Source organism: Oncorhynchus keta, unplaced genomic scaffold (assembly GCF_023373465.1).
Source record: "Oncorhynchus keta strain PuntledgeMale-10-30-2019 unplaced genomic scaffold, Oket_V2 Un_contig_7541_pilon_pilon, whole genome shotgun sequence".
Classification (NCBI taxonomy): Eukaryota; Metazoa; Chordata; class Actinopteri; order Salmoniformes; family Salmonidae; genus Oncorhynchus; species Oncorhynchus keta.
The window spans coordinates 45,001-70,282 of record NW_026289524.1 but is presented as its reverse complement, the minus strand read 5'-3'; the positions used below and the strand labels follow the sequence as shown (position 1 = coordinate 70,282).

The 25,282-nt window shown below is 46.3% G+C and overlaps 1 protein-coding gene and 2 long non-coding RNA genes across 3 annotated transcripts in view; all 3 read left to right on the top strand.

Moving 5' to 3' along the window:
• LOC127926413 (uncharacterized) overlaps positions 1–13,522 on the top strand; it is a 68,047-nt gene extending 54,525 nt beyond the window's left edge. Inside the window, exons 2-3 of the long non-coding RNA XR_008124104.1 lie at positions 9,061–9,285; positions 13,305–13,522. This is a non-coding gene — a long non-coding RNA (uncharacterized LOC127926413). The remainder of the gene's footprint in view (positions 1–9,060; positions 9,286–13,304) is intronic.
• Positions 13,523–13,532: 10 nt separating this feature from the next.
• Positions 13,533–24,494, top strand: LOC127926417 (uncharacterized). The gene is made up of 3 exons (XR_008124108.1): positions 13,533–13,579; positions 22,511–22,564; positions 24,447–24,494. It is a non-coding gene; the product is annotated as an uncharacterized LOC127926417 (long non-coding RNA).
• A 49-nt stretch (positions 24,495–24,543) lies between these two features.
• Positions 24,544–25,282, top strand: part of osbpl3b (oxysterol binding protein-like 3b) — a gene marked incomplete at its 3' end in the record, with an annotated part of 45,736 nt that continues 44,997 nt past the window's right edge. The window contains exon 1 of the mRNA XM_052511829.1: positions 24,544–24,606. Within this exon, the coding sequence (XP_052367789.1) occupies positions 24,544–24,606 (63 nt within the window). The remainder of the gene's footprint in view (positions 24,607–25,282) is intronic.

The window sequence follows — 25,282 nt, the reverse complement described above, 5'->3', positions numbered from 1 at the left end:
CTTCCTCCTCTACAATAATATCCTCCTCCTATTCCTCCTTCTTCCTCTACAATAATATCCTCCTCCTATTCCTCCTTCCTCCTCTACAATAATATCCTCCTCCTATTCCTCCTTCCTCCTCTACAATAATATCCTCCTCCTATTCCTCCTTCCTCCTCTACAATAATATCCTCCTCCTATTCCTCCTTCTTCCTCTACAATAATATCCTCCTCCTATTCCTCCTTCCTCCTCTACAATAATATCCTCCTCCTATTCCTCCTTCCTCCTCTACAATAATATCCTCCTCCTATTCCTCCTATTCCTCCTCTACAATAATATCCTCCTCCTATTCCTCCTTCATCCTCTACAATAATATCCTCCTCCTATTCCTCCTTCATCCTCTACAATAATATCCTCCTCCTATTCCTCCTTCATCCTCTACAATAATATCCTCCTCCTATTCCTCCTCTACAATAATATCCTCCTCCTATTCCTCCTTCCTCCTCTACAATAATATCCTCCTCCTATTCCTCCTTCCTCCTCTACAATAATATCCTCCTCCTATTCCTCCTTCCTCCTCTACAATAATATCCTCATCCTATTCCTCCTTCATCCTCTACAATAATATCCTCCTCCTATTCCTCCTTCATCCTCTACAATAATATCCTCCTCCTATTCCTCCTTCCTCCTCTACATTAATATCCTCCTCCTATTCCTCCTTCCTCCTCTACATTAATATCCTCCTCCTATTCCTCCTTCCTCCTCTACACTACTATCCTCCTCCCATTCCTCCTCTACATTAATATCCTCCTCCTATTCCTCCTCTACAATAATATCCTCATCCTATTCCTCCTTCATCCTCTACAATAATATCCTCATCCTATTCCTCCTTCCTCCTCTACATTAATATCCTCCTCCTATTCCTCCTTCCTCCTCTACAATAATATCCTCATCCTATTCCTCCTTCCTCCTCTACATTAATATCCTCCTCCTATTCCTCCTCTACATTAATATCCTCCTCCTATTCCTCCTCTACAATAATATCCTCATCCTATTCCTCCTTCATCCTCTACAATAATATCCTCATCCTATTCCTCCTTCCTCCTCTACATTAATATCCTCCTCCTATTCCTCCTTCCTCCTCTACAATAATATCCTCATCCTATTCCCCTTCCTCCTCTACAATAATATCCTCCTCCTATTCCTCCTTCCTCCTCTACCATAATATCCTCCTCCTATTTCTCCTTCCTCCTCTACATTAATATCCTCCTCCTATTCCCCTTCCTCCTCTACATTAATATCCTCCTCCTATTCCTCCTTCCTCCTCTACATTAATATCCTCCTCCTATTCCTCCTCTACAATAATATCCTCCTCCTATTCCTCCTTCCTCCTCTACAATAATATCCTCCTCCTATTCCTCCTTCCTCCTCTACAATAATATCCTCCTCCTATTCCTCCTCTACAATAATATCCTCCTCCTATTCCTCCTTCCTCCTCTACAATAATATCCTCCTCCTATTCCTCCTCTACAATAATATCCTCCTCCTATTCCTCCTATTCCTCCTCTACATTAATATCCTCCTCCTATTCCTCCTATTCCTCCTTCCTCCTCTACAATAATATCCTCCTCCTATTCCTCCTTCCTCCTCTACAATAATATCCTCCTCCTATTCCTCCTTCCTCCTCTACAATAATATCCTCCTCCTATTCCTCCTTCCTCCTCTACAATAATATCCTCCTCCTATTCCTCCTTCCTCCTCTACAATAATATCCTCCTCCTATTCCTCCTTCCTCCTCTACAATAATATCCTCATCCTATTCCTCCTTCTTCCTCTACAATAATATCCTCATCCTATTCCTCCTTCCTCCTCTACAATAATATCCTCCTCCTATTCCTCCTTCCTCCTCTACAATAATATCCTCCTCCTATTCCTCCTTCATCCTCTACAATAATATCCTCCTCCTATTCCTCCTTCATCCTCTACAATAATATCCTCCTCCTATTCCTCCTTCCTCCTCTACATTAATATCCTCCTCCCTATTCCTGCTCTACAATAATATCCTCCTCCTATTCCTCCTTCCTCCTCTGGAATAATATCCTCCTCCTATTCCTCCTTCCTCCTCTGGAATAATATCCTCCTCCTATTCCTCCTTCCTCCTCTGGAATAATATCCTCATCCTATTCCTCCTTCATCTCTACAATAATATCCTGTTCCTATTCCTCCTTCATCCTCTACAATAATATTCCTCCTATTCCTCCTTCCTCCTCTACATTAATATCCTCCTCCTATTCCTCCTTCCTCCTCTACATTATATCCTCCTCCTATTCCTCCTTCCTCCTGTACATTAATATCCTCCTCCTATTCCTCCTGGACATTAATATCCTCCTCCTATTCCTCCTCTACAATAATATCCTCCCCTATTCCTCCTTCATCCTCTACAATAATATCCTCATCCTATTCCTCCTTCCTCCTCTACATTAATATCCTCCTCCTATTCCTCCTTCCTCCTCTACAATAATATCCTCATCCTATTTCTCCTTCCTCCTCTAGAGTTATCGTCCTCCTATTCCTCCTTCCTCCTCTACAATAATATACTGGATCCTATTTCTCCTTCCTCCTCTACATTAAATCCTCCTCCTGTTCCTGGAGAGATCCTCCTCTACATTAATATCCTCCTGGAGTTACCCTGTGTATTCCTCCTTCCTCCTCTGGATTAATATCCTCCTCCTATTCCTCCTCTACAATAATATCCTCCTCCTATTCCTCCTTCCTCCTCTACAATAATATCCTCCTCCTATTCCTCCTTCCTCCCCTGTTCCTGGACAATAATATCCCTGGAGAGATACCCTCCTGTAGGTTTTAACTCCTCCTATTCCTCCTCTACAATAATATCCTGTTCCTGGATTCCTCCTTCATCCTCTACAATAATATCCTCCTCCTATTCCTCCTGGACAATAATATCCTCCTCCTTTTCCTCCAACCCTGTTCCTGGATTAATATCCTCCTCCTATTCCTCCTATTCCTCCTTTCCTGGAGAATATCCTCCTCCTATTCCTCCTATTCTCCTATTCCCCTTTCCTCTAGAATATCCTCCTCCTATTTTAACTCCTTCCCTCTTCAATAATATCCTCCTCCTATTCCTCCTGTTCCTGGAGAATATCCTCCTGTATTCCTCCTTCCTCCTGGACAGATAATATCCTCCTCCTATTCCTCCTTCCCTCCTCTGGAATAATATCCTCCTCCTTTTCCTCCTTCTTCCTGTTCCTGGAATATCCTCCTCCTATTCCTCCTTCCCTCCTCTGGAATATATCCTCCTGTATTCCTCCTTCTTTCCTGGACAATAATTGTTCCTGGAGAGCTACCCTCCTCCTTTTCCTCCTTCCTGTTCTGGATAACATCCTCCTCCTATTCCTCCTTCCTCCTCTGGAATAATATCCTCCTCCTATTCCTCCTTAATCTCATATTTCAGATGGAGGCTTTTCTCCTGATCAGGTTTTAGAGCTGTACATGATCCATCTGTGGCACCATGGGGGCTGGTGTGTGTGTGTTGTGTGTGTGTGTGTGTGTGTGTGTGTGTGTGTGTGTGTGTGTGTGTGTGTGTGTGTGTGTGTGTGTGGTGAGTGTGTGTGTGTGTGTGTGTGTGTGTGTGTGTGTGTGTGTGTGTGTGGTGTGTTAACTGAGTGCCTGTTCCTGTGCGTGCGTGCGTGCGTGCGTCTGCAACCCTGTTCGCTGGGCGTGGGCGTGTCCTGTGGGTTTTAATCCAACCCTGTTCACAGCTATTGTTGAGTTTGGGTCAGAAACACTGATTGTCTCACTCAGAAAATATAGGACCTCTTGTAACTGCGTCATTGCCTTTCATTTTAATAAGATATTATCTTAAGATAAGATATTCATTGCCTCAGTAGTCTCTTCTGTCAGGTTCTAGCACAGGGCTCAATAAAGCTGTTCCTGGAGAGTAACCCTCCTGTAGGTTTTAACTCCAACCCTGTTCCTGGAGGTACCCTCCTGTATGTTTTATCTCCAACCCTGTTCCTGGAGAGTTACCTTCCTATAGGTTTTAACTCCAACCCTGTTCCTGGAGAGATACCGTCCTGTAGGTTTTAACTCCTGTAACCCTGTTCCTGGAGAGTTACCCTCCTGTAGATTTAATCTCCAACCCTGTTCCTGGAGAGTTACCTTCCTGTAGGTTTTAACTCCAACCCTGTTCCTGGAGAGATACCCTCCTGTAGGTTTTAACTCCAACCCTGTTCCTGGAGAGATACCTTCCTGTAGGTTTTAACTCCAACCCTGTTCCTGGAGAGATACCTTCCTGTAGGTTTTAACTCCAACCCTGTTCCTGGAGAGATACCTTCCTGTAGGTTTTAACTCCAACCCTGTTCCTGGAGAGATACCTTCCTGTAGGTTTTAACTCCAACCCTGTTCCTGGAGAGATACCCTCCTGTAGGTTTTAACTCCAACCCTGTTCCTGGAGAACTACCCTCCTGTAGGTTTTAACTCCAACCCTGTTCCTGGAGAGATACCCTCCTGTAGGTTTTAACTCCAACGCTGTTCCTGGAGAGATACCTTCCTGTAGGTTTTAACTCCAACCCTGTTCCTGGAGAGATACCCTCCTGTAGGTTTTAACTCCAACCCTGTTCCTGGAGAGCAACCCTCCTGTAGGTTTCCACTATAGGGTCACATTTGGGATACACATTTGTATTAGAGTAATAAGGTGTACAGGTAACTGCCAAAATAAAGGAAACACTTGAGTAAATGAGAGATACATGTATATAGACACCAGGTGTGGTTGCTGAGTTAATTAAGCAATTCACATCCCGTCATGCTTAGGGTCATGTATAAAATGCCCAGTTGCCCATTATTTTGGCTACTATGGCTAGAAGAAGAGTTCTCACTGACTTTGAAAGAGGGGTCAAATGAGCATAGAGGGTTTAAAGAGATTGTGTGTGTGTGTGTGTGTGTGTGTGTGTGTGTGTGTGTGTGTGTGTGTGTGTGTGTGTGTGTGTGTGTGTGTGTGTGTGTGTGTGTGTGTGTGCGTGTGTGTGTGTGTGTGTGTGTGTGTGTGTGTGTGTGTGTGTGTGTGTGTGTGCGCGCATGCGTGTGCGTGTGCGTGTGTGTGTGTGTGTGTGTGATGGGGGAGTGGGGATGGATCCTGGGTTTGACTACAGGACAGGGACAGGCAGGGGGTGTCAGGTGACCTTCAGGCCCACTGTCTGTGAAACCCCAGAGACTGTAGCCTACTAGACATGATGCAGTGGAGGAGGAAGCTGGGTAATGTGATTAACCTTGGTGTGTAGCAGAGCTCTGTAGGGGGTGTCAGGTGACCTTCAGGCCCACTGTCTGTGAAACCCTAGAGACTGTAGCCTACTAGACATGATGCAGTGGAGGAGGAAGCTGGGTAATGTGATTAACCTTGGTGTGTAGCAGAGCTCTGTAGGGGGTGTCAGGTGACCTTCAGGCCCACTGTCTGTGAAACCCCAGAGACTGTAGCCTACTAGACATGATGCTGGAGGAGGAAGCTGGGTAATGTGATTAACCTTGGTGTGTAGCAGAGCTCTGTAGGGGGTGTCAGGTGACTGTCAGGCCCACTGTCTGTGAAACCCTAGAGACTGTAGCCTACTAGACATGATGCAGTGGAGGAGGAAGCTGGGTAATGTGATTAACCTTGGTGTGTAGCAGAGCTCTGTAGGGGGGGTGTCAGGTGACCGTCAGGCCCACTGTCTGTGAAACCCCAGAGACTGTAGCCTACTAGACATGATGCAGTGGAGGAGGACGCTGGGTAATGTGATTAACCTTGGTGTGTTGCAGAGTAGCAGCCCTACAGACTGCATGACTGATGGGAGATGCTGTATACCACAGAATTATAACCTATTATATAGCCTATATTACATATAATACAGTATACGGTATATATCTCTATGGTAACATCACACTCACCTAGTCACACACCTGTTCACACACCTGTCACACACACACACTGTTACTTGGTGAGACACGTGGTTTGTGTCCCAAATGATACCCTATTCCCTACATAGTGCACCACTCTTGACTAGGATCCCATAGGGCTCAGTTCAAAAGTAGTGCACTAATCTATATAGGGAATAGGGTGCCATTTGGGATGCAGTCCTTGGCCCCCGGCTGTATAGAGTTCCTGACTGACTGACTCCAGGGGGTTTAGTGGTTAACATGGCATGTGATCCAGTGGAAATGACCCATTCTTCATACTATCCCATCCCAGACAGACAGACGCTCACAGAAGTTTACATACACTAAGTTGACTGTGCCTTTAAACAGCTTGGAAAATTCCAGAAAATGATGTCATAGCTTCTTCTGATAGGCTAAATGACATCATTTGAGTCAATTGGAGGTGTACCTGTGGATGTATTTCAAGGCCTACCTTCAAACTCAGTGCCTCTTTGCTTGACATCATGGGGAAATCAAAATAAATCAGCCAAGACCTCAGAAAAGACCTCCAAAAGTCTGGTTCATCCTTGGGAGCAATTTCCAAACGCCTGAAGGTACCACGTTCATCTGTACAAACAATAGTACGCAAGTATAAACACCATGGGACCAGGCAGCTGTCATACCCCTCAGGAAGGAGACACGTTCTGTCTCCTAGAGATGAACGTACTTTGGTGTGAAAAGTGCAAATCAATCCCAGAACAACAGCAAAGGACCCTGTGAAGATGATGTAGGAAACATGTACAAAAATATCTATATCCACAGTAAAACGAGTCCTATATCGACATAACATGAAAGGCCGCTCAGCATGGAAGAAGCCACTGCTCCAAAACCACCATAAAAAATCCAGACTACAGTTTGCAACTGCACATGGGGACAAAGATTGTGCTCTTTGTGGAAATGTCCTTTGGTCTGATTGAAACAAAAATATAACAGAACCGAAAACTGTGGGTAATGTGATGAGAAGATTGGAGGCCTCCAAACTGAGATTGTTGGAACTCTGTCAGGAGAGATGGCCTACTAAAATGATCAGTGGAGACTTATTGTGGGAAGCTTGATTGGAACTACATGAAATGTTTGACCCAGTTAGACAATTGGAACTCCAGGGAACTACTTTGGAACTCCACTGAGATTGATTGGAACTCCAGTGAGATTGATTGGAACTCCAGGAGATTGATTGGAACTCCAGGGAGATTGATTGGAACTCCAGGAGATTGATTGGAACTCCAGGGAGATTGATTGGAACTCCAGGGAGATTGATTGGAACTCCAGGGAGATTGATTGGAACTCCAGTGAGATTGATTGGAACTCCAGTGAGATTGATTGGAACTCCAGTGAGATTGATTGGAACTCCAGTGAGATTGATTGGAACTCCAGTGAGATTGATTGGAACTCCAGTGAGATTGATTGGAACTCCAGGGAGATTGATTGGAACTCCAGGGAGATTGATTGGAACTCCAGGAGATTGATTGGAACTCCAGGGAGATTGATTGGAACTCCAGGGAGATTGATTGGAACTCCAGTGAGATTGATTGAACTCCAGTGAGATTGATTGGAACTCCAGGGAGATTGATTGGAACTCCAGGAGATTGATTGGAACTCCACTGAGATTGATTGGAACTCCACTGAGATTGATTGGAACTCCAGGGAGATTGATTGGAACTCCAGTGAGATTGATTGGAACTCCAGGGAGATTGATTGGAACTCCAGGGAGATTGATTGGAACTCCAGGGAGATTGATTGGAACTCCAGGGAGATTGATTGGAACTCCAGGGAGATTGATTGGAACTCCAGGGAGATTGATTGGAACTCCAGGGAGATTGATTGGAACTCCAGGGAGATTGATTGGAACTCCAGGGAGATTGATTGGAACTCCAGGGAGATTGATTGGAACTCCAGGGAGATTGATTGGAACTCCAGGGAGATTGATTGGAACTCCAGTGAGATTGATTGGAACTCCAGGGAGATTGATTGGAACTCCAGGGAGATTGATTGGAACTCCAGGGAGATTGATTGGAACTCCAGGGAGATTGATTGGAACTCCAGGGAGATTGATTGGAACTCCAGGGAGATTGATTGGAACTCCAGTGAGATTGATTGGAACTCCAGTGAGATTGATTGGCCACACATTCAGTAGCACCTCTGTTCTTTTAGCATCAGTAAAGTATGTTGCATTGACTGCCTGCTGTATGTTGCCTTGTGAACTGACGGTATAATTTACAGTTACCTTTAGTTCACCCAGGTTGTTTATCATTCTCACAACGACACACACACACACACACACACACACACACACACACACACACACACACACACACACACACACACACACACACACACACACACACACACACACACACACACACACACACACACACACACACACACACACACACACACACACACACACACACACACACACACACACACACACACACACACACACACACTGTGAAGCTCATCTACTGATACACACAAAAGACAGTAGTCTAAGCCAGTCAGTGTCCCCGGTCACAGTCCCCGGGACATCTACTGATACACACCAAAGACAGTAGTCTATTTTTCACCTTAGTTGCCATTCAGTGTGTGATGTGATATTTATTCACCACTATCCTTTATGATCAAGCAGTAATTATTGCACATTAATATTTGTTTCTATTTTACTTCAATTAAGGGGGCACAAGTGTCTGTTCATCACACTGTATGTACGTTGATGAATGTTGACAGTCCATACTGTTGGACCATGACTCACCAGCACAGTGAATCACAGGCTTCGTCCCAAATGAGCCCCTATTCTCTTTTGACCCTCTGGTCAAACGTAGTGAACAATTTGGAGAATAGGGCTCCATTTGGGACACAGACGCAGCTAAAAGGAAGCACTCTGTCAGAACAACCTCTCTCTCGCTCAGAGTGGTTGTGGTTCCCAGTGAGACTAAGGAGCTTCAAAGCTTTTTAGGACTTCAGTTCTCCCTTCATCTGATATGTGAACTCTCTCTTCAACAGTGACCTTTTAAAACACTTTTTTTGCATTTGCTTTGTACAATAGTTATTAGCTAAATGGTGCCAATTAAATGTTCCTAAAGATCAATAACATCTCTCTCTCTCTCTCTCTCTCTCAGTGAGGGGATGTTCCAGATGGACAAGGTTGCAGCGCCTCACTGACTCAGAGAAGCCCAAGTCCCAAGGAGAGAGGATCCTCAAGCCCCAGGGAGACGGACTGCAGGGGCAGGGAGACACCCTGCAGGGAGATGGGCTCAGAGGAGAGGAGTTCAGCCATGTCTCACAAGATCTCTTCCCCCTCACACAGCAACAGCAGCTCCTCCTCCAAACACGACAGCCGACAGGTAACTCGGACCACACACACACACACTCATTAATGTCACAGCTATCTCCAGTCAGGAAGAGGACATAATCAATGTCTCTGTTTGGAAAATGAAACCCATCGTTTCCAGAGCGCCTTGCCCTCAGCGACGGTTCACCGTTTCAAATATTCAGGACCACAAAAAGAGACGCTGAACATATATTGTTAATGCAAACCATTAAAAGGATAGCAGTCATACATAAGACTGTACAGTCATGAGTATTTGATGCTTGATGCTGCAGGATTCCCTCTAACTATGTGTTGTTGTTGTCAGGTGGTCTGTGATGATGAGCCCAGTCACATAGGGCTCTATTCAAGCCGTATCGCTGCAGTTCAGCGTTACCGCGGGGATTGAAATGTAAATGTTCTGGTGTTAGCGGACACTGTATTCACGTCTCAATCTGAAATGACCTTTACATCTCCATCACGTGATCTGTAACGCTTCAGGGATCCAGACTGAATAGAGACTACAGTGTAGTAAGCTGTTGAATTACTGTACTATACAGACCTCCCTCCCTTAAAGACTTCCCTCTCTCCCTTATAGAGCCCTCCCTCCCTTAAAGACTTCCCTCTCTCCCTTATAGAGCCCTCCCTCCCTTAAAGACTTCCCTCTCTCCCTTATAGAGCCCTCCCTCCCTTAAAGACTTCCCTCTCTCCCTTATAGAGCCCTCCCTCCCTTAAAGACTTCCCTCTCTCCCTTATAGAGCCCTCCCTCCCTTAAAGACCTCCCTCTCTCCCTTATAGAGCCCTCCCTCCCTTAAAGACTTCCCTCTCTCCCTTATAGAGCCCTCCCTCCCTCTTCCCTCCCCCTTATAGAGCCCTCCCTCCCTTAAAGACTTCCCTCCCTCCCTTATAGAGCCCTCCCTCCCTTAAAGACTTCCCTCCTCCCTCCCCCCTTATAGAGACCCCCTCCCTCCCCTTATGACCCTCCCTCCGACTTCCCTCTCTCCCTTATAGTGCCCTCCCTCCCTTAAAGAGCCCTCCCTCCCTTAAAGACTTCCCTCCCTCCCTTATAGAGCCCCCTTCCCTCCTCCCTTATAGAGCCCTCCCTCCCTTAAGACTTCCCTCCCTCCCTTATAGAGCCCTCCCTCCCTTAAAGACCTCCCTCCCTCCCTTATAGAGCCCTCCCTCCCTTAAAGACTCCCTCCCTCCCTTAAAGAGCCCTCCCTCCCTTAAAGACTCCCTCTTCCCTTATAGAGCCCCCTTAAAGAGCCCTCCCTCCCCTTAAAGACCCTCCCCCTCCCTCCCTCCCTTAAAAGACCCCTCCCTCTCCCTTATAGAGCCCTCCCTTAAAGAGCCCTCCCTCCCTTAAAGACCTCCCTCCCTCCCTTAAATACCTCCCTCTCTCCCTTAAAGAGCCCTCCCTCCCAAAGATCTCCTTCTCCCCCTTAAAGACCTCCCTCTTAAAGACCTCCCTCCCCCTTTAAAGACCTCCCTCCCTCCCTTAAAGAGCCCTCCCTCCCTTAAAGACCTCCCTCCCTCCCTTAAAGACTTCCCTCCCTCCCTTAAAGAGCCCTCCCTCCCTTAAAGACCTCCCTCCCTCCCTTAAATACCTCCCTCTCTCCCTTAAAGAGCCCTCCCTCCCAAAGATCTCCTTCTCCCCCTTAAAGACCTCCCTCTTAAAGACCTCCCTCCCCCTTTAAAGACCTCCCTCCCCCTTGAAGACCTCCCTCACTCCCTTAAAGAGCCCTACCTCCCTTAAAGACCTCCCTCCCAAAGACCTCCCTTCCTCCTTTAAAGACCTCCCTACCCCTCCCTACCTCCCTCCTTTAAAGACCTCGGTCCCTTAAAGACCTCCCTACATCCCTTAAAGACCTCCCTCCCAAAGACCTCTCTCCCCCCCTTAAAGAACTCCCCCCTTTAAAGACCTCTCTCCCCCCCTTAAAGACCTCCCTCTTAAAGACCTCCCTCTTAAAGACCTCCCTCCCTCCTTTAAAGACCTCCCTACCCCTCCCTACCTCCCTCCTTTAAAGACCTCGGTCCCTTAAAGACCTCCCTCCATCCCTTAAAGAGCCCTCCCTCCCTTAAATACCTCCCTCCCTTAAATACCTCCCTCCCTTAAAGACCTCCCTCCCTCCCTTAAAGAGCCCCCCCCTCTCTTAAAGAGACCTCCCTCCCCTAAAAAACAACTTCTCATTTAAAAAACAACGTATGTGGTATCAGTATTTGTCAGAAACGTTTATTCAGCTGTCAGAATTGAACTACTATAGGATCATTTTTGTCATAAAGTCAGTCTCGTCTAAAATTTAGTTTTGTAATTTAGTATGGCACAACGTAAATGAAGGTTGGGTTTATTTCAATCCTGACCACATGCCACAGCTGGCTGAACACAAGTACTCAGCAATTCGGAGTGCAGCTGCACGCGACCCGATTGTAATGCTCGTGGTAAATGTGGTTTCACTTTGGATATCCCTATGGAGCTAGTTAGGGACCATCGGTATATTACACAATGTACTGTACATGTGTGTGTGTGTGTGTTTGTGTGTGAGTGATATCTCTCTCAGTGAGGTTAACACATTGACCTGGATATATGATTATAATCTCTAATCTCATCATCTGGCCGTATTATCAAGATCATTACTCTGTCCCACCCTCCCTCCCTCCCCAACCCGTCTGTCCAGCCGTCAGCTCTGTGAATATTGTGTAGCGGATTAGATTAGTTATTACAGGAAAGGTAGAGTCTATTTACTGAGGTAGTTACTACAGGAAAGGTAGAGTCTATTTACTGAGGTAGTTACTACAGGAAAGGTAGAGTCTATTTACTGAGGTAGTTACTACAGGAAAGGTAGAGTCTATTTACTGAGGTAGTTACTACAGGAAAGGTAGAGTCTATTTACTGAGGTAGTTATTACAGGAAAGGTAGAGTCTATTTACTGAGGTAGTTACTACAGGAAAGGTAGAGTCTATTTACTGAGGTAGTTACTACAGGAAAGGTAGAGTCTATTTACTGAGGTAGTTATTATAGGAAAGGTAGAGTCTATTTACTGAGGTAGTTATTACAGGAAAGGTAGAGTCTATTTACTGAGGTAGTTACTACAGGAAAGGTAGTCTATTTACTGAGGTAGTTACTACAGGAAAGGTTTACTGAGGTAGTTACTACAGGAAAGGTAGAGTCTATTTGAGGTAGTTACTACAGGAAAGGTAGTCTATTTACTGAGGTAGTTACTACAGGAAAGGTAGAGTCTATTTACTGAGGTAGTTACTACAGGAAAGGTAGAGTCTGATTACTGAGGTAGTTATTACAGGAAAGGTAGAGTCTATTTACTGAGGTAGTTACTACAGGAAAGGTAGAGTCTATTTACTGAGGTAGTTACTACAGGAAAGGTAGAGTCTATTTACTGAGGTCGTTACTACATGAAAGGTAGAGTCTATTTACTGAGGTAGTTACTACATGAAAGGTGTGTGTGTCTCTCTTTCTCGCTCTCTTCCTCATCTCTCTCTCTCTTCCTCATCTCTCGCTCTCTTCCTCATCTCTCTCTCCCTCATCTCTCTCTCTTTCTCTCTATCTCTCGCTCTCTCTCTCACTCTCTCTTCCTCATGTCTCTCTCTCTCTCGCTCTCGCTCTCGCTCTTGCTCTCGCTCTCTCTCTCTCTCTCTCTCTCTCTCTCTCTCTCTCTCTCTCTCTCTCTCTCTCTCTCTCTCTCTCTCTCTCTCTCGCTCTCTCTTCCTCATCTCTCTCTCTCTCTTACAGAGGTCACCACCCCCTCCTGACATTCTGACTGGTCTCTGTGGGAAACGGAACAGTCTGTTTATAAAACTATTGTTTACTGGCTAGTCAGTTTATACTTGGGCTTAGTCCCAAATGGCATCCTATTTCCTAGTAGTGTACTAGATTTGACCAGATACCTATGGGCCCTGGTGAAAAGTAGTGCATTATATAGGGAATAGGATGCCATTTGGGACGCAGCTTTATATAAAAAATAATAATCTAACCTTGTTGTGTCTACAGGACAGTTGATAGATTGTAGAGGGGCTGTGTGTAACCTTGTTATGTGTCTACAGGACAGTTGGGAGATTGTAGAGGGGCTGTGTGTAACCTTGTTGTGTTTACAGGACAGTTGGTATATTGTAGAGGGGCTGTGTGTAACCTTGTTGTGTGTCTACAGGACAGTTGGTAGATTGTAGGGGGGCTGTGTGTAACCTTGTTGTGTGTCTACAGGACAGTTGGTAGATTGTAGGGGGGCTGTGTGTAACCTTGTTGTGTCTACAGGACAGTTGGGAGATTGTAGAGATACATGCTGAAGAGGAGGAAGTGGCCGATGAAGGGATGGCACAAGGTAGGCTTCTCACCACACACACACACACACACACACACACACACACACACACACACACACACACACACACACACACACACACACACACACACACACACACACACACACACACACTGTAGTCATCTCACCTCTGATACAGGGTAGTCACCTCACCTCTGATACAGGGTAGTCATCTCACCTCTGATACAGGGTAGTCATCTCACCTCTGATACAGGGTAGTCATCTCACCTCTGATACAGGGTAGTCACCTCACCTCTGATACAGGGTAGTCACCTCACCTCTGATACAGGGTAGTCATCTCACCTCTGATACAGGGTAGTCACCTCACCTCTGATACAGGGTAGTCATCTCACCTCTGATACAGGGTAGTCATCTCACCTCTGATACAGGGTAGTCATCTCACCTCTGATACAGGGTAGTCATCTCACCTCTGATACAGGGTAGTCATCTCACCTCTGATACAGGGTAGTCATCTCACCTCTGATACAGGGTAGTCATCTCACCTCTGATACAGGGTAGTCACCTCACCTCTGATACAGGGTAGTCATCTCACCTCTGATACAGGGTAGTCATCTCACCTCTGATACAGGGAAGTCATCTCACCTCTGATACAGGGTAGTCATCTCACCTCTGATACAGGGTAGTCATCTCACCTCTGATACAGGGTAGTCATCTCACCTCTGATACAGGGTAGTAACCTCACCTCTGATACAGGGTAGTCATCTTACCTCTGATACAGGGTAGTAACCTCACCTCTGATACAGGGTAGTCACCTCACCTCTGATACAGGGTAGTCATCTCACCTCTGATACAGGGTAGTCATCTCACCTCTGATACAGGGTAGTCATCTCACCTCTGATACAGGGTAGTCATCTCACCTCTGATACAGGGTAGTCACCTCACCTCTGATACAGGGTAGTAATCTCACCTCTGATACAGGGTAGTAATCTCACCTCTGATACAGGGTAGTCATCTCACCTCTGATACAGGGTAGTCACCTCACCTCTGATACAGGGTAGTCATCTCACCTCTGATACAGGGTAGTCATCTCACCTCTGATACAGGGTAGTCACCTCACCTCTGATACAGGGTAGTCACCTCACCTCTGATACAGGGTAGTCATCTCACCTCTGATACAGGGTAGTCATCTCACCTCTGATACAGGGTAGTCATCTCACCTCTGATACAGGGTAGTCATCTCACCTCTGATACAGGGTAGTAACCTCACCTCTGATACAGGGTAGTCATCTCACCTCTGATACAGGGTAGTCATCTCACCTCTGATACAGGGTAGTCATCTCACCTCTGATACAGGGTAGTCACCTCACCTCTGATACAGGGTAGTCACCTCACCTCTGATACAGGGTAGTCATCTCACCTCTGATACAGGGTAGTCATCTCACCTCTGATACAGGGTAGTCATCTCACCTCTGATACAGGGTAGTCATCTCACCTCTGATACAGGGTAGTCACCTCACCTCTGATACAGGGTAGTCATCTCACCTCTGATACAGGGTAGTCATCTCACCTCTGATACAGGGTAGTCATCTCACCTCTGATACAGGGTAGTCACCTCACCTCTGATACAGGGTAGTCATCTCACCTCTGATACAGGGTAGTAATCTCACCTCTGATACAGGGTAGTCATCTCACCTCTGATACAGGGTAGTCACCTCACCTCTGATACAGGGTAGTCATCTCACCTCTGATACAGGGTAGTCATCTCACCTCTGATACAGGGTAGTCACCTCACCTCTGATACAGGGTAGTCATCTCACCTCTGATACAGGGTAGTCACCTCACCTCTGATACAGGGTAGTCATCTCACCTCTGATACAGGGTAGTCACCTCACCTCTGATACAGGGTAGTAATCTCACCTCTGATACAGGGTAGTCATCTCACCTCTGATACAGGGTAGTCATCTCACCTCTGATACAGGGTAGTCATCTCACCTCTGATACAGGGTAGTCATCTCACCTCTGATACAGGGTAGTCACCTCACCTCTGATACAGGGTAGTCACCTCACCTCTGATACAGGGTAGTCATCTCACCTCTGATACAGGGTAGTCACCTCACCTCTGATACAGGGTAGTCATCTCACCTCTGATACAGGGTAGTCATCTCACCTCTGATACAGGGTAGTCATCTCACCTCTGATACAGGGTAGTCATCTCACCTCTGATACAGGGTAGTCATCTCACCTCTGATACAGGGTAGTCATCTCACCTCTGATACAGGGTAGTCATCTCACCTCTGATACAGGGTAGTCACCTCACCTCTGATACAGGGTAGTAATCTCACCTCTGATACAGGGTAGTCACCTCACCTCTGATACAGGAAGTCATCTCACCTCTGATACAGGGTAGTCATCTCACCTCTGATACAGGGTAGTAATCTCACCTCTGATACAGGGTAGTCATCTCACCTCTGATACAGGGTAGTCATCTCACCTCTGATACAGGGTAGTCATCTCACCTCTGATACAGGGTAGTAACCTCACCTCTGATACAGGGTAGTCATCTCACCTCTGATACAGGGTAGTAACCTCACCTCTGATACAGGGTAGTCACCTCACCTCTGATACAGGGGTAGTCATCTCACCTCTGATACAGGGTAGTCATCTCACCTCTGATACAGGGTAGTCATCTCACCTCTGATACAGGGTAGTCATCTCACCTCTGATACAGGGTAGTCATCTCACCTCTGATACAGGGTAGTCATCTCACCTCTGATACAGGGTAGTCACCTCACCTCTGATACAGGGTAGTCATCTCACCTCTGATACAGGGTAGTCACCTCACCTCTGATACAGGGTAGTAACCTCACCTCTGATACAGGGTAGTAATCTCACCTCTGATACAGGGTAGTCATCTCACCTCTGATACAGGGTAGTCACCTCACCTCTGATACAGGGTAGTCATCTCACCTCTGATACAGGGTAGTCATCTCACCTCTGATACAGGGTAGTCACCTCACCTCTGATCATCTCACCTCTGATACAGGGTAGTCATCTCACCTCTGATACAGGGTAGTCATCTCACCTCTGATACAGGGTAGTCACCTCACCTCTGATACAGGGTAGTCACCTCTCTGATACAGGGTAGTAACTGATACAGGGTAGTCATCTCACCTCTGATACAGGGTAGTCACCTCACCTCTGATACAGGGTAGTCATCTCACCTCTGATACAGGGTAGTCACCTCACCTCTGATACAGGGTAGTCACCTCACCTCTGATACAGGGTAGTCATCTCACCTCTGATACAGGGTAGTCACCTCACCTCTGATACAGGGTAGTCATCTCACCTCTGATACAGGGTAGTCATCTCACCTCTGATACAGGGTAGTCATCTCACCTCTGATACAGGGTAGTCATCTCACCTCTGATACAGGGTAGTCATCTCACCTCTGATACAGGGTAGTCATCTCACCTCTGATACAGGGTAGTCATCTCACCTCTGATACAGGGTAGTCATCTCACCTCTGATACAGGGTAGTCATCTCACCTCTGATACAGGGTAGTCACCTCACCTCTGATACAGGGTAGTCATCTCACCTCTGATACAGGGTAGTCATCTCACCTCTGATACAGGGTAGTCATCTCACCTCTGATACAGGGTAGTCATCTCACCTCTGATACAGGGTAGTCATCTCACCTCTGATACAGGGTAGTCATCTCACCTCTGATACAGGGTAGTCATCTCACCAAACAGCAGCACCCGGGGAAGGGGACTAACTTGTGGGGAAATATTCCAGCTAAACAGTGGTGTCAGAGCATGTGATCAATATCAGTCCCTTCCCCAACCCACATCATTTCCCAGCCTTGTGTCCCCCCATGACATCACTCCTTTGTGTTGTTAGCTAATTGAATCACTTGATGAATGACATCCCCCTTCCCTTGCAGTAGCCACATGTCCCAGGCGTCAATTTCTTTCACTACACCCCTGTCTCTCGCTCCCTCTCTCTCTCTCTCCTCCCTCTCTCTCTCTCTCTCTCTCTCTCTCTCTCTCTCTCTCTCTCTCTCTCTCTCTCTCTCTCTCTCTCTCTCTCTCTCTCTCTCTCTCTCTCTCTCTCTCTCTCTCTCTCTCTCTCTCTCTCTCTCTCTCTCTCTCTCTCTCTCTCTCTCTCTCTCTCTCTCTCTCTCTCTCTCTCTCTCTCTCTCTCTCTCTCTCTCTCTCTCTCTCTCTCTGTCTCTCTCTCGCTGTCTCTCTCTCTGTCTCTCTAAAAGGTTAGCTCTTTAAATGAGATGATATTGCTCCATTAGCTGATGGCCTGCTGCCTGTAGGATCCATGCTACACTTGCGTCCCAAATGCCCCCCCAGGGCTCTGTTCAAGGTTGTAGGGGATGTGGTATAATTTGGGACGCATTCTACATCGGCTCCTAGACACCAGGAGTATAGAGATGGATACAGATGACCTCAGTAGAGATGGATACAGATGACCTCAGTAGAGATGGATACAGATGACCTCAGTAGAGATGGATACAGATGACCTCAGTAGAGATGGATACAGATGATCTAAGTAGAGATGGATACAGATGATCTAAGTAGAGATGGTTACAGATGATCTAAGTAGAGATGGATACAGATGATCTAAGTAGAGATGGTTACAGATGACCTCAGTAGAGATGGATACAGATGCCCTCAGTAGAGATGGATACAGATGATCTAAGTAGAGATGGATACTGATGACCTCAGTAGAGATGGATACAGATGATCTCAGTAGAGATGGAACAGATGACAGTAGAGATGGATTCAGATGATCTCAGTAGAGATGGAACAGATGACAGTAGAGATGGATACAGATGACAGTAGAGATGGATACAGATGATCTAAGTAGAGATGGATACAGATGATCTAAGTAGAGATGGATACAGATGACCTCAGTAGAGATGGATACAGATGACTCTCAGTAGAGATGGATACAGATGACAGTAGAGATGGATACAGATGACTCAGTAGAGATGGATACAGATCTCAGTAGAGATGGATACAGATGACTTCAGTAGAGATGATACAGATGACCTCAGTAGAGATGGATACAGATGACAGTAGAGATGGATACAGATGATCTCAGTAGAGATGGATACAGATGACCTCAGTAGAGATGGGTACAGATGACCTCAGTAGAGATGGATACAGATGACCTCAGTAGAGATGGATACAGATGATCTCAGTAGAGATGGATACAGATGATCCTCAGTAGAGATGGATACAGATGACAGTAGAGACGGATTTATTTATTTATTTTTAGTTCACCTTTATTTAACCAGGTAGGCAAGTTGAGAACAAGTTCTCATTTACAATTGCGACCTGGCCAAGATAAAGCAAAGCAGTTCGACAGATACAATGACACAGAGTTACACATGGATACAGATGACCTCAGTAGAGATGGGTACAGATGACCTCAGTAGAGATGGATACAGATGATCTCAGTAGAGATGGATACAGATGACCTCAGTAGAGATGGATACAGATGATCTCAGTAGAGATGGATACAGATGATCTCAGTAGAGATGGATACAGATGATCTCAGTAGAGATGGATACAGATGCCCTCAGTAGAGATGGATACAGATGACAGTAGAGATGGATACAGATGACCTCAGTAGAGATGGATACAGATGACCTCAGTAGAGATGGATACAGATGATCTCAGTAGAGATGGATACAGATGACAGTAGAGATGGATACAGATGACTCAGTAGAGATGGATACAGATGACCTCAGTAGAGATGGATACAGATGACAGTAGAGATGGATACAGATGATCTCAGTAGAGATGGATACAGATGACCTCAGTAGAGATGGATACAGATGATCTCAGTAGAGATGGATACAGATGACCTCAGTAGAGATGGATACAGATGATCTCAGTAGAGATGGATACAGATGACCTCAGTAGAGATGGATACAGATGACCTCAGTAGAGATGGATACAGATGACCTCAGTAGAGATGGATACAGATGATCTCAGTAGAGATGGATACAGATGACCTCAGTAGAGATGGATACAGATGACCTCAGTAGAGATGGATACAGATGACCTCAGTAGAGATGGATACAGATGACCTCAGTAGAGATGGATACAGATGATCTCAGTAGAGATGGATACAGATGACCTCAGTAGAGATGGATACAGATGACCTCAGTAGAGATGGATACAGATGACCTCAGTAGAGATGGATACAGATGACTTCAGTAGAAATGATACAGATGACCTCAGTAGAGATGGATACAGATGACCTCAGTAGAGATGGATACAGATGACCTCAGTAGAGATGGATACAGATGACCTCAGTAGAGATGGATACAGATGATCTCAGTAGAGATGGATACAGATGATCTCAGTAGAGATGGATACAGATGATCTCAGTAGAGATGGATACAGATGATCTCAGTAGAGATGGATACAGATGACCTCAGTAGAGATGGATACAGATGACCTCAGTAGAGATGGATACAGATGACCTCAGTAGAGATGGATACAGATGACCTCAGTAGAGATGGATACAGATGACCTCAGTAGAGATGGATACAGATGACCTCAGTAGAGATGGATACAGATGACCTCAGTAGAGATGGATACAGATGACCTCAGTAGAGATGGATACAGATGACCTCAGTAGAGATGGATACAGATGACCTAGAGATGTATACAGTAGAGATGGATACAGATGATCTGACAGTAGAGATGGATCAGTAGAGATGGATACAGATGATCTCAGTAGAGATGGATACAGATGACCTCAGTAGAGATGGATACAGATGACCTCAGTAGAGATGGATACAGATGACCTCAGTAGAGATGGATACAGATGATCTCAGTAGAGATGTATACAGATGACCTCAGTAGAGATGGATACAGATGACCTCAGTAGAGATGGATACAGATGATCTAAGTAGAGATGGTTACAGATGACCTCAGTAGAGATGGATACAGATGACCTCAGTAGAGATGGATACAGATGACTGAAGTAGAGATGGATACAGATGACCTCAGTAGAGATGGATACAGATGATACAGTGAGAGATGGATACAGATGATAGTAGAGATGAATACAGATGACAGTAGAGATGAATACATGTGACAGTAGAGATGGTTACAGATGACAGTAGAGATGGATACAGATGACAGTATAGATGAATACAGGTGACAGTAGAGATGGATACAGATGACAGTAGAGATGAATACAGGTGACAGTAGAGATGGTTACAGATGACAGTAGAGATGGTTACAGATGACAGTAGAGATGAATACAGGTGACAGTAGAGATGGTTACAGATGACAGTAGAGATGGATACAGGTGACAGTAGAGATGGTTACAGGTGACAGTAGAGATGTATACAGGTGACAGTAGAGATGGATACAGATGACAGTAGAGATGAATACAGGTGACAGTAGAGATGGATACAGATGACAGTAGAGATGAATACAGGTGACAGTAGAGATGGTTACAGATGACAGTAGAGATGGTTACAGATGACAGTAGAGATGAATACAGGTGACAGTAGAGATGGTTACAGATGACAGTAGAGATGGTTACAGATGACAGTAGAGATGTATACAGGTGACAGTAGAGATGGTTACAGATGACAGTAGAGATGGATACAGATGACCTCAGTAGAGATGTATACAGGTGACAGTTGAGATGTATACCGATGACCTCAGTAGAGATGGATACAGATGACCTCAGTAGAGATGGATACAGATGATCTAAGTAGAGATGGATACAGATGATCTCAGTAGAGATGGATACAGATGATCTAAGTAGAGATGGATACAGGTGACAGTAGAGATGGATACAGATGATAAGTAGAGATGGATACAGATGACAGTAGAGATGAATACAGGTGACAGTAGAGATGGTTACAGATGACAGTAGAGATGGATACAGATGACAGTATAGATGAATACAGGTGACAGTAGAGATGGATACAGATGACAGTAGAGATGAATACAGGTGACAGTAGAGATGGTTACAGATGACAGTAGAGATGGTTACAGATGACAGTAGAGATGAATACAGGTGACAGTAGAGATGGTTACAGATGACAGTAGAGATGGATACAGGTGACAGTAGAGATGGTTACAGGTGACAGTAGAGATGTATACAGGTGACAGTAGAGATGTATACAGGTGACAGTAGAGATGGATACAGATGACAGTAGAGATGGTTACAGGTGACAGTAGAGATGGATACAGATGACAGTAGAGATGGATACAGATGACAGTAGAGATGAATACAGGTGACAGTAGAGATGGTTACAGATGACAGTAGAGATGGTTACAGATGACAGTAGAGATGGATACAGATGACAGTAGAGATGGTTACAGGTGACAGTAGAGATGGTTACAGGTGACAGTAGAGATGGATACAGATGACAGTAGAGATGGTTACAGGTGACAGTAGAGATGGTTACAGGTGACAGTAGAGATGGTTACAGGTGACAGTAGAGATGGATACAGGTGACAGTAGAGATGTACACAGATGACTTCAGCAGAGATGTATACACCCTTTTTCCTAGTGCAGTACATTTTTGACCAGAGTCTTATGGCCAAGCCCTGACCAAAACTAGTACACTGTAAAGGAGGGAGGGGGAGAGAGGGATGGAGGGAGAGAGGGATGGAGAGAGAGAGAGAGAGAGAGAGAGAGAGAGAGAGAGAGAGAGAGAGAGAGAGAGAGAGAGAGAGAGAGAGAGAGAGAGAGAAATGTCTGAGAGTACAGATATTAATAAATGTATTAACTACACAGAGAGGGTGAATCCATCAGGCTCCTCACAGAGAGGTTGAACCACTGCCCAGAGGATGACTTGTGTGTTGCTCATCCCTCTCTCTCTCCCTTTCTCTCTCAATCTCTCCATCTCTGTCTCTATCTTTGTCTCTCTATCTCTTAATCTATATCTCTTGTTTTTCTCTTATCTTCTACAGAGATACTTCTACTTGGACAAGGGCATCCTGAAGTATGCCAAGTGTGGTGCTGACGTGAGTACAAAGATCTGCTGCCCCTCTGTCCCCATTCTGTCTGCTAGGACACTCATCAATCACACACAGCTATCACAGAAAGCACATCAGGCTGACTTTCTCTCCTACAGCATCTCTGACTTTCTCTCCTACAGCATCTCTGACTTTCTCTCCTACAGCATCTCTGACTTTCTCTCCTACAGCATCTCTGACTTTCTCTCCTACAGCATCTCTGACTTTCTCTCCTACAGTTTTTTGGGGGACCAATTGTTTATTGATTTTTAAAAGGGAACATTAAAAAAAATGTAAACACATCAGAAAAAGGGTGGAGGCAACCAGTAATGTTATAGTACAAACTAAAGTAAACTAGAGTATGTGAGAAAGGATGTTACAGTAAGATCTCAGGTTCTGAGATACTGCTGTGGCTGGGTTGTCAGGTTCTGAGATACTGCTGGGGCTGGGTTGTCAGGTCCTGATATACTGCTGGGGCTGGGTTGTCAGGTTCTGAGATACTGCTGGGGCTGGGTTGTCAGGTTCTGAGATACTGCTGGGGCTGGGTTGTCAGGTCCTGAGATACTGCTGGGGCTGGGTTGTCAGGTTCTGAGATACTGCTGGGGCTGGGTTGTCAGGTTCTGAGATACTGCTGGGGCTGGGTTGTCAGGTTCTGAGATACTGATGGGGCTGGGTTGTCAGGTTCTGAGATACTGCTGGGGCTGGGTTGTCAGGTTCTGAGATACTGCTGGGGCTGGGTTGTCAGGTCCTGATATACTGCTGGGGCTGGGTTGTCAGGTTCTGAGATACTGCTGGGGCTGGGTTGTCAGGTCCTGATATACTGCTGGGGCTGGGTTGTCAGGTCCTTAGATTGAGATACTAATGGGGCTGGGTTGTCAGGTCCTGAGATACTGCTGGGGCTGGGTTGTCAGGTTCTGAGATACTGATGGGGCTGGGTTGTCAGGTTCTGAGATTCTGCTGGGGCTGGGTTGTCAGGTCCTGATATACTGCTGGGGCTGGGTTGTCAGGTTCTGAGATACTGATGGGGCTGGGTTGTCAGGTTCTGAGATACTGCTGGGGCTGGGTTGTCAGGTCCTGATATACTGCTGGGGCTGGGTTGTCAGGTTCTGAGATACTGATGGGGCTGGGTTGTCAGGTTCTGAGATACTGATGGGGCTGGGTTGTCAGGTTCTGAGATACTGCTGGGGCTGGGTTGTCAGGGTCTGAGATACTGATGGGGCTGGGTTGTCAGGTTCTGAGATACTGATGTTCCTGTCTTGTCAGGTTCTGAGATACTGGGGGCTGGGTTGTCAGGTCTGATATTGACTGGTTATTAATGTTCCTGTCTTTCTGAGATACTGATGGGGGGTTGTCAGTTCTGAGATGTGATTGGGGCTGGGTTGTCAGGTTCTGAGATACTGTTATGGCTGGAAGTCAGTCAGGTCCTGATGCATACTGCTGGGGCTGGGTTGTCAGGTCCTGATATACTGGTGGCTGCAGGTTGTCAGGTTCTGAGATACTGCTAGGGCTGGGTTGTCTATCACCTGCTGGGACTGGGTTGTCAGGTTCTGAGATACTGCTGACTGGGTTGTCAGATCCTGATATACTGCTGTGGCTGGGTTGTCAGGTTCTGAGATACTGCTGGGGCTGGGGGTCAGGTTTTGAGATACTGCTGGGGTTGGGTTGTCAGGTTCTGAGATACTGATGGTGCTGGGTTGTCAGGGTCTGAGATACTGCTGGGGCTGGGTTTTCAGGTTCTGAGATACTGATGGGGCTGGGTTGTCAGGTTCTGAGATACTGATGGGGCTGGGTTGTCAGGGTCTGAGATACTGCTGGGGCTGGGTTGTCAGGGTCTGAGATACTGATGGGGCTGGGTTGTCAGGTTCTGGTTATTAATGTTCCTGTCTTTCAGATTGAGAAGGGGAAGTTACACGGCTGTATTGACATGGTTATTAATGTTCCTGTCTTTCAGATTGAGAAGGGGAAGGGGCTGTATTGATGTGGGTCTGATGGCCATTAAGAAGTCAGCCCAGTGCAGACTGGATGCAGAAGAAAACATCTATCACCTGAAGGTATATGACTGACTGATGGAGTCATGAACTACAGACAGCAGCCCCCTGCAGCTCCCAGGTTGGGGGGTGACTGACTGATGGAGTCATGAACTACAGACAGCAGCCCCCTGCAGCTCCCAGGTTGGGGGTGACTGACTGATGGAGTCATGAACTACAGACAGCAGCCCCCTGCAGCTCCCAGGTTGGGGGTGACTGACTGATGGAGTCATGAACTACAGACAGCAGCCCCTGCAGCTCCCAGGTTGGGGGTGACTGACTGATGGAGTCATGAACTACAGACAGCAGCCCCCTGCAGCTCCCAGGTTGGGGGTGACTGACTGATGGAGTCATGAACTACAGACAGCAGCCCCCTGCAGCTCCCAGGTTGGGGGTGACTGACTGATGGAGTCATGAACTACAGACAGCAGCCCCCTGCAGCTCCCAGGTTGGGGGGTGACTGACTGATGGAGTCATGAACTACAGACAGCAGCCCCCTGCAGCTCCCAGGTTGGGTGGTGACTGACTGATGGAGTCATGAACTACAGACAGCAGCCCCCTGCAGCTCCCAGGTTGGGGGGTGACTGACTGATGGAGTCATGAACTACAGACAGCAGCCCCCTGCAGCTCCCAGGTTGGGTGGTGACTGACTGATGGAGCCATGAACTACAGACAGCAGCCCCCTGCAGTTCCCAGGTTG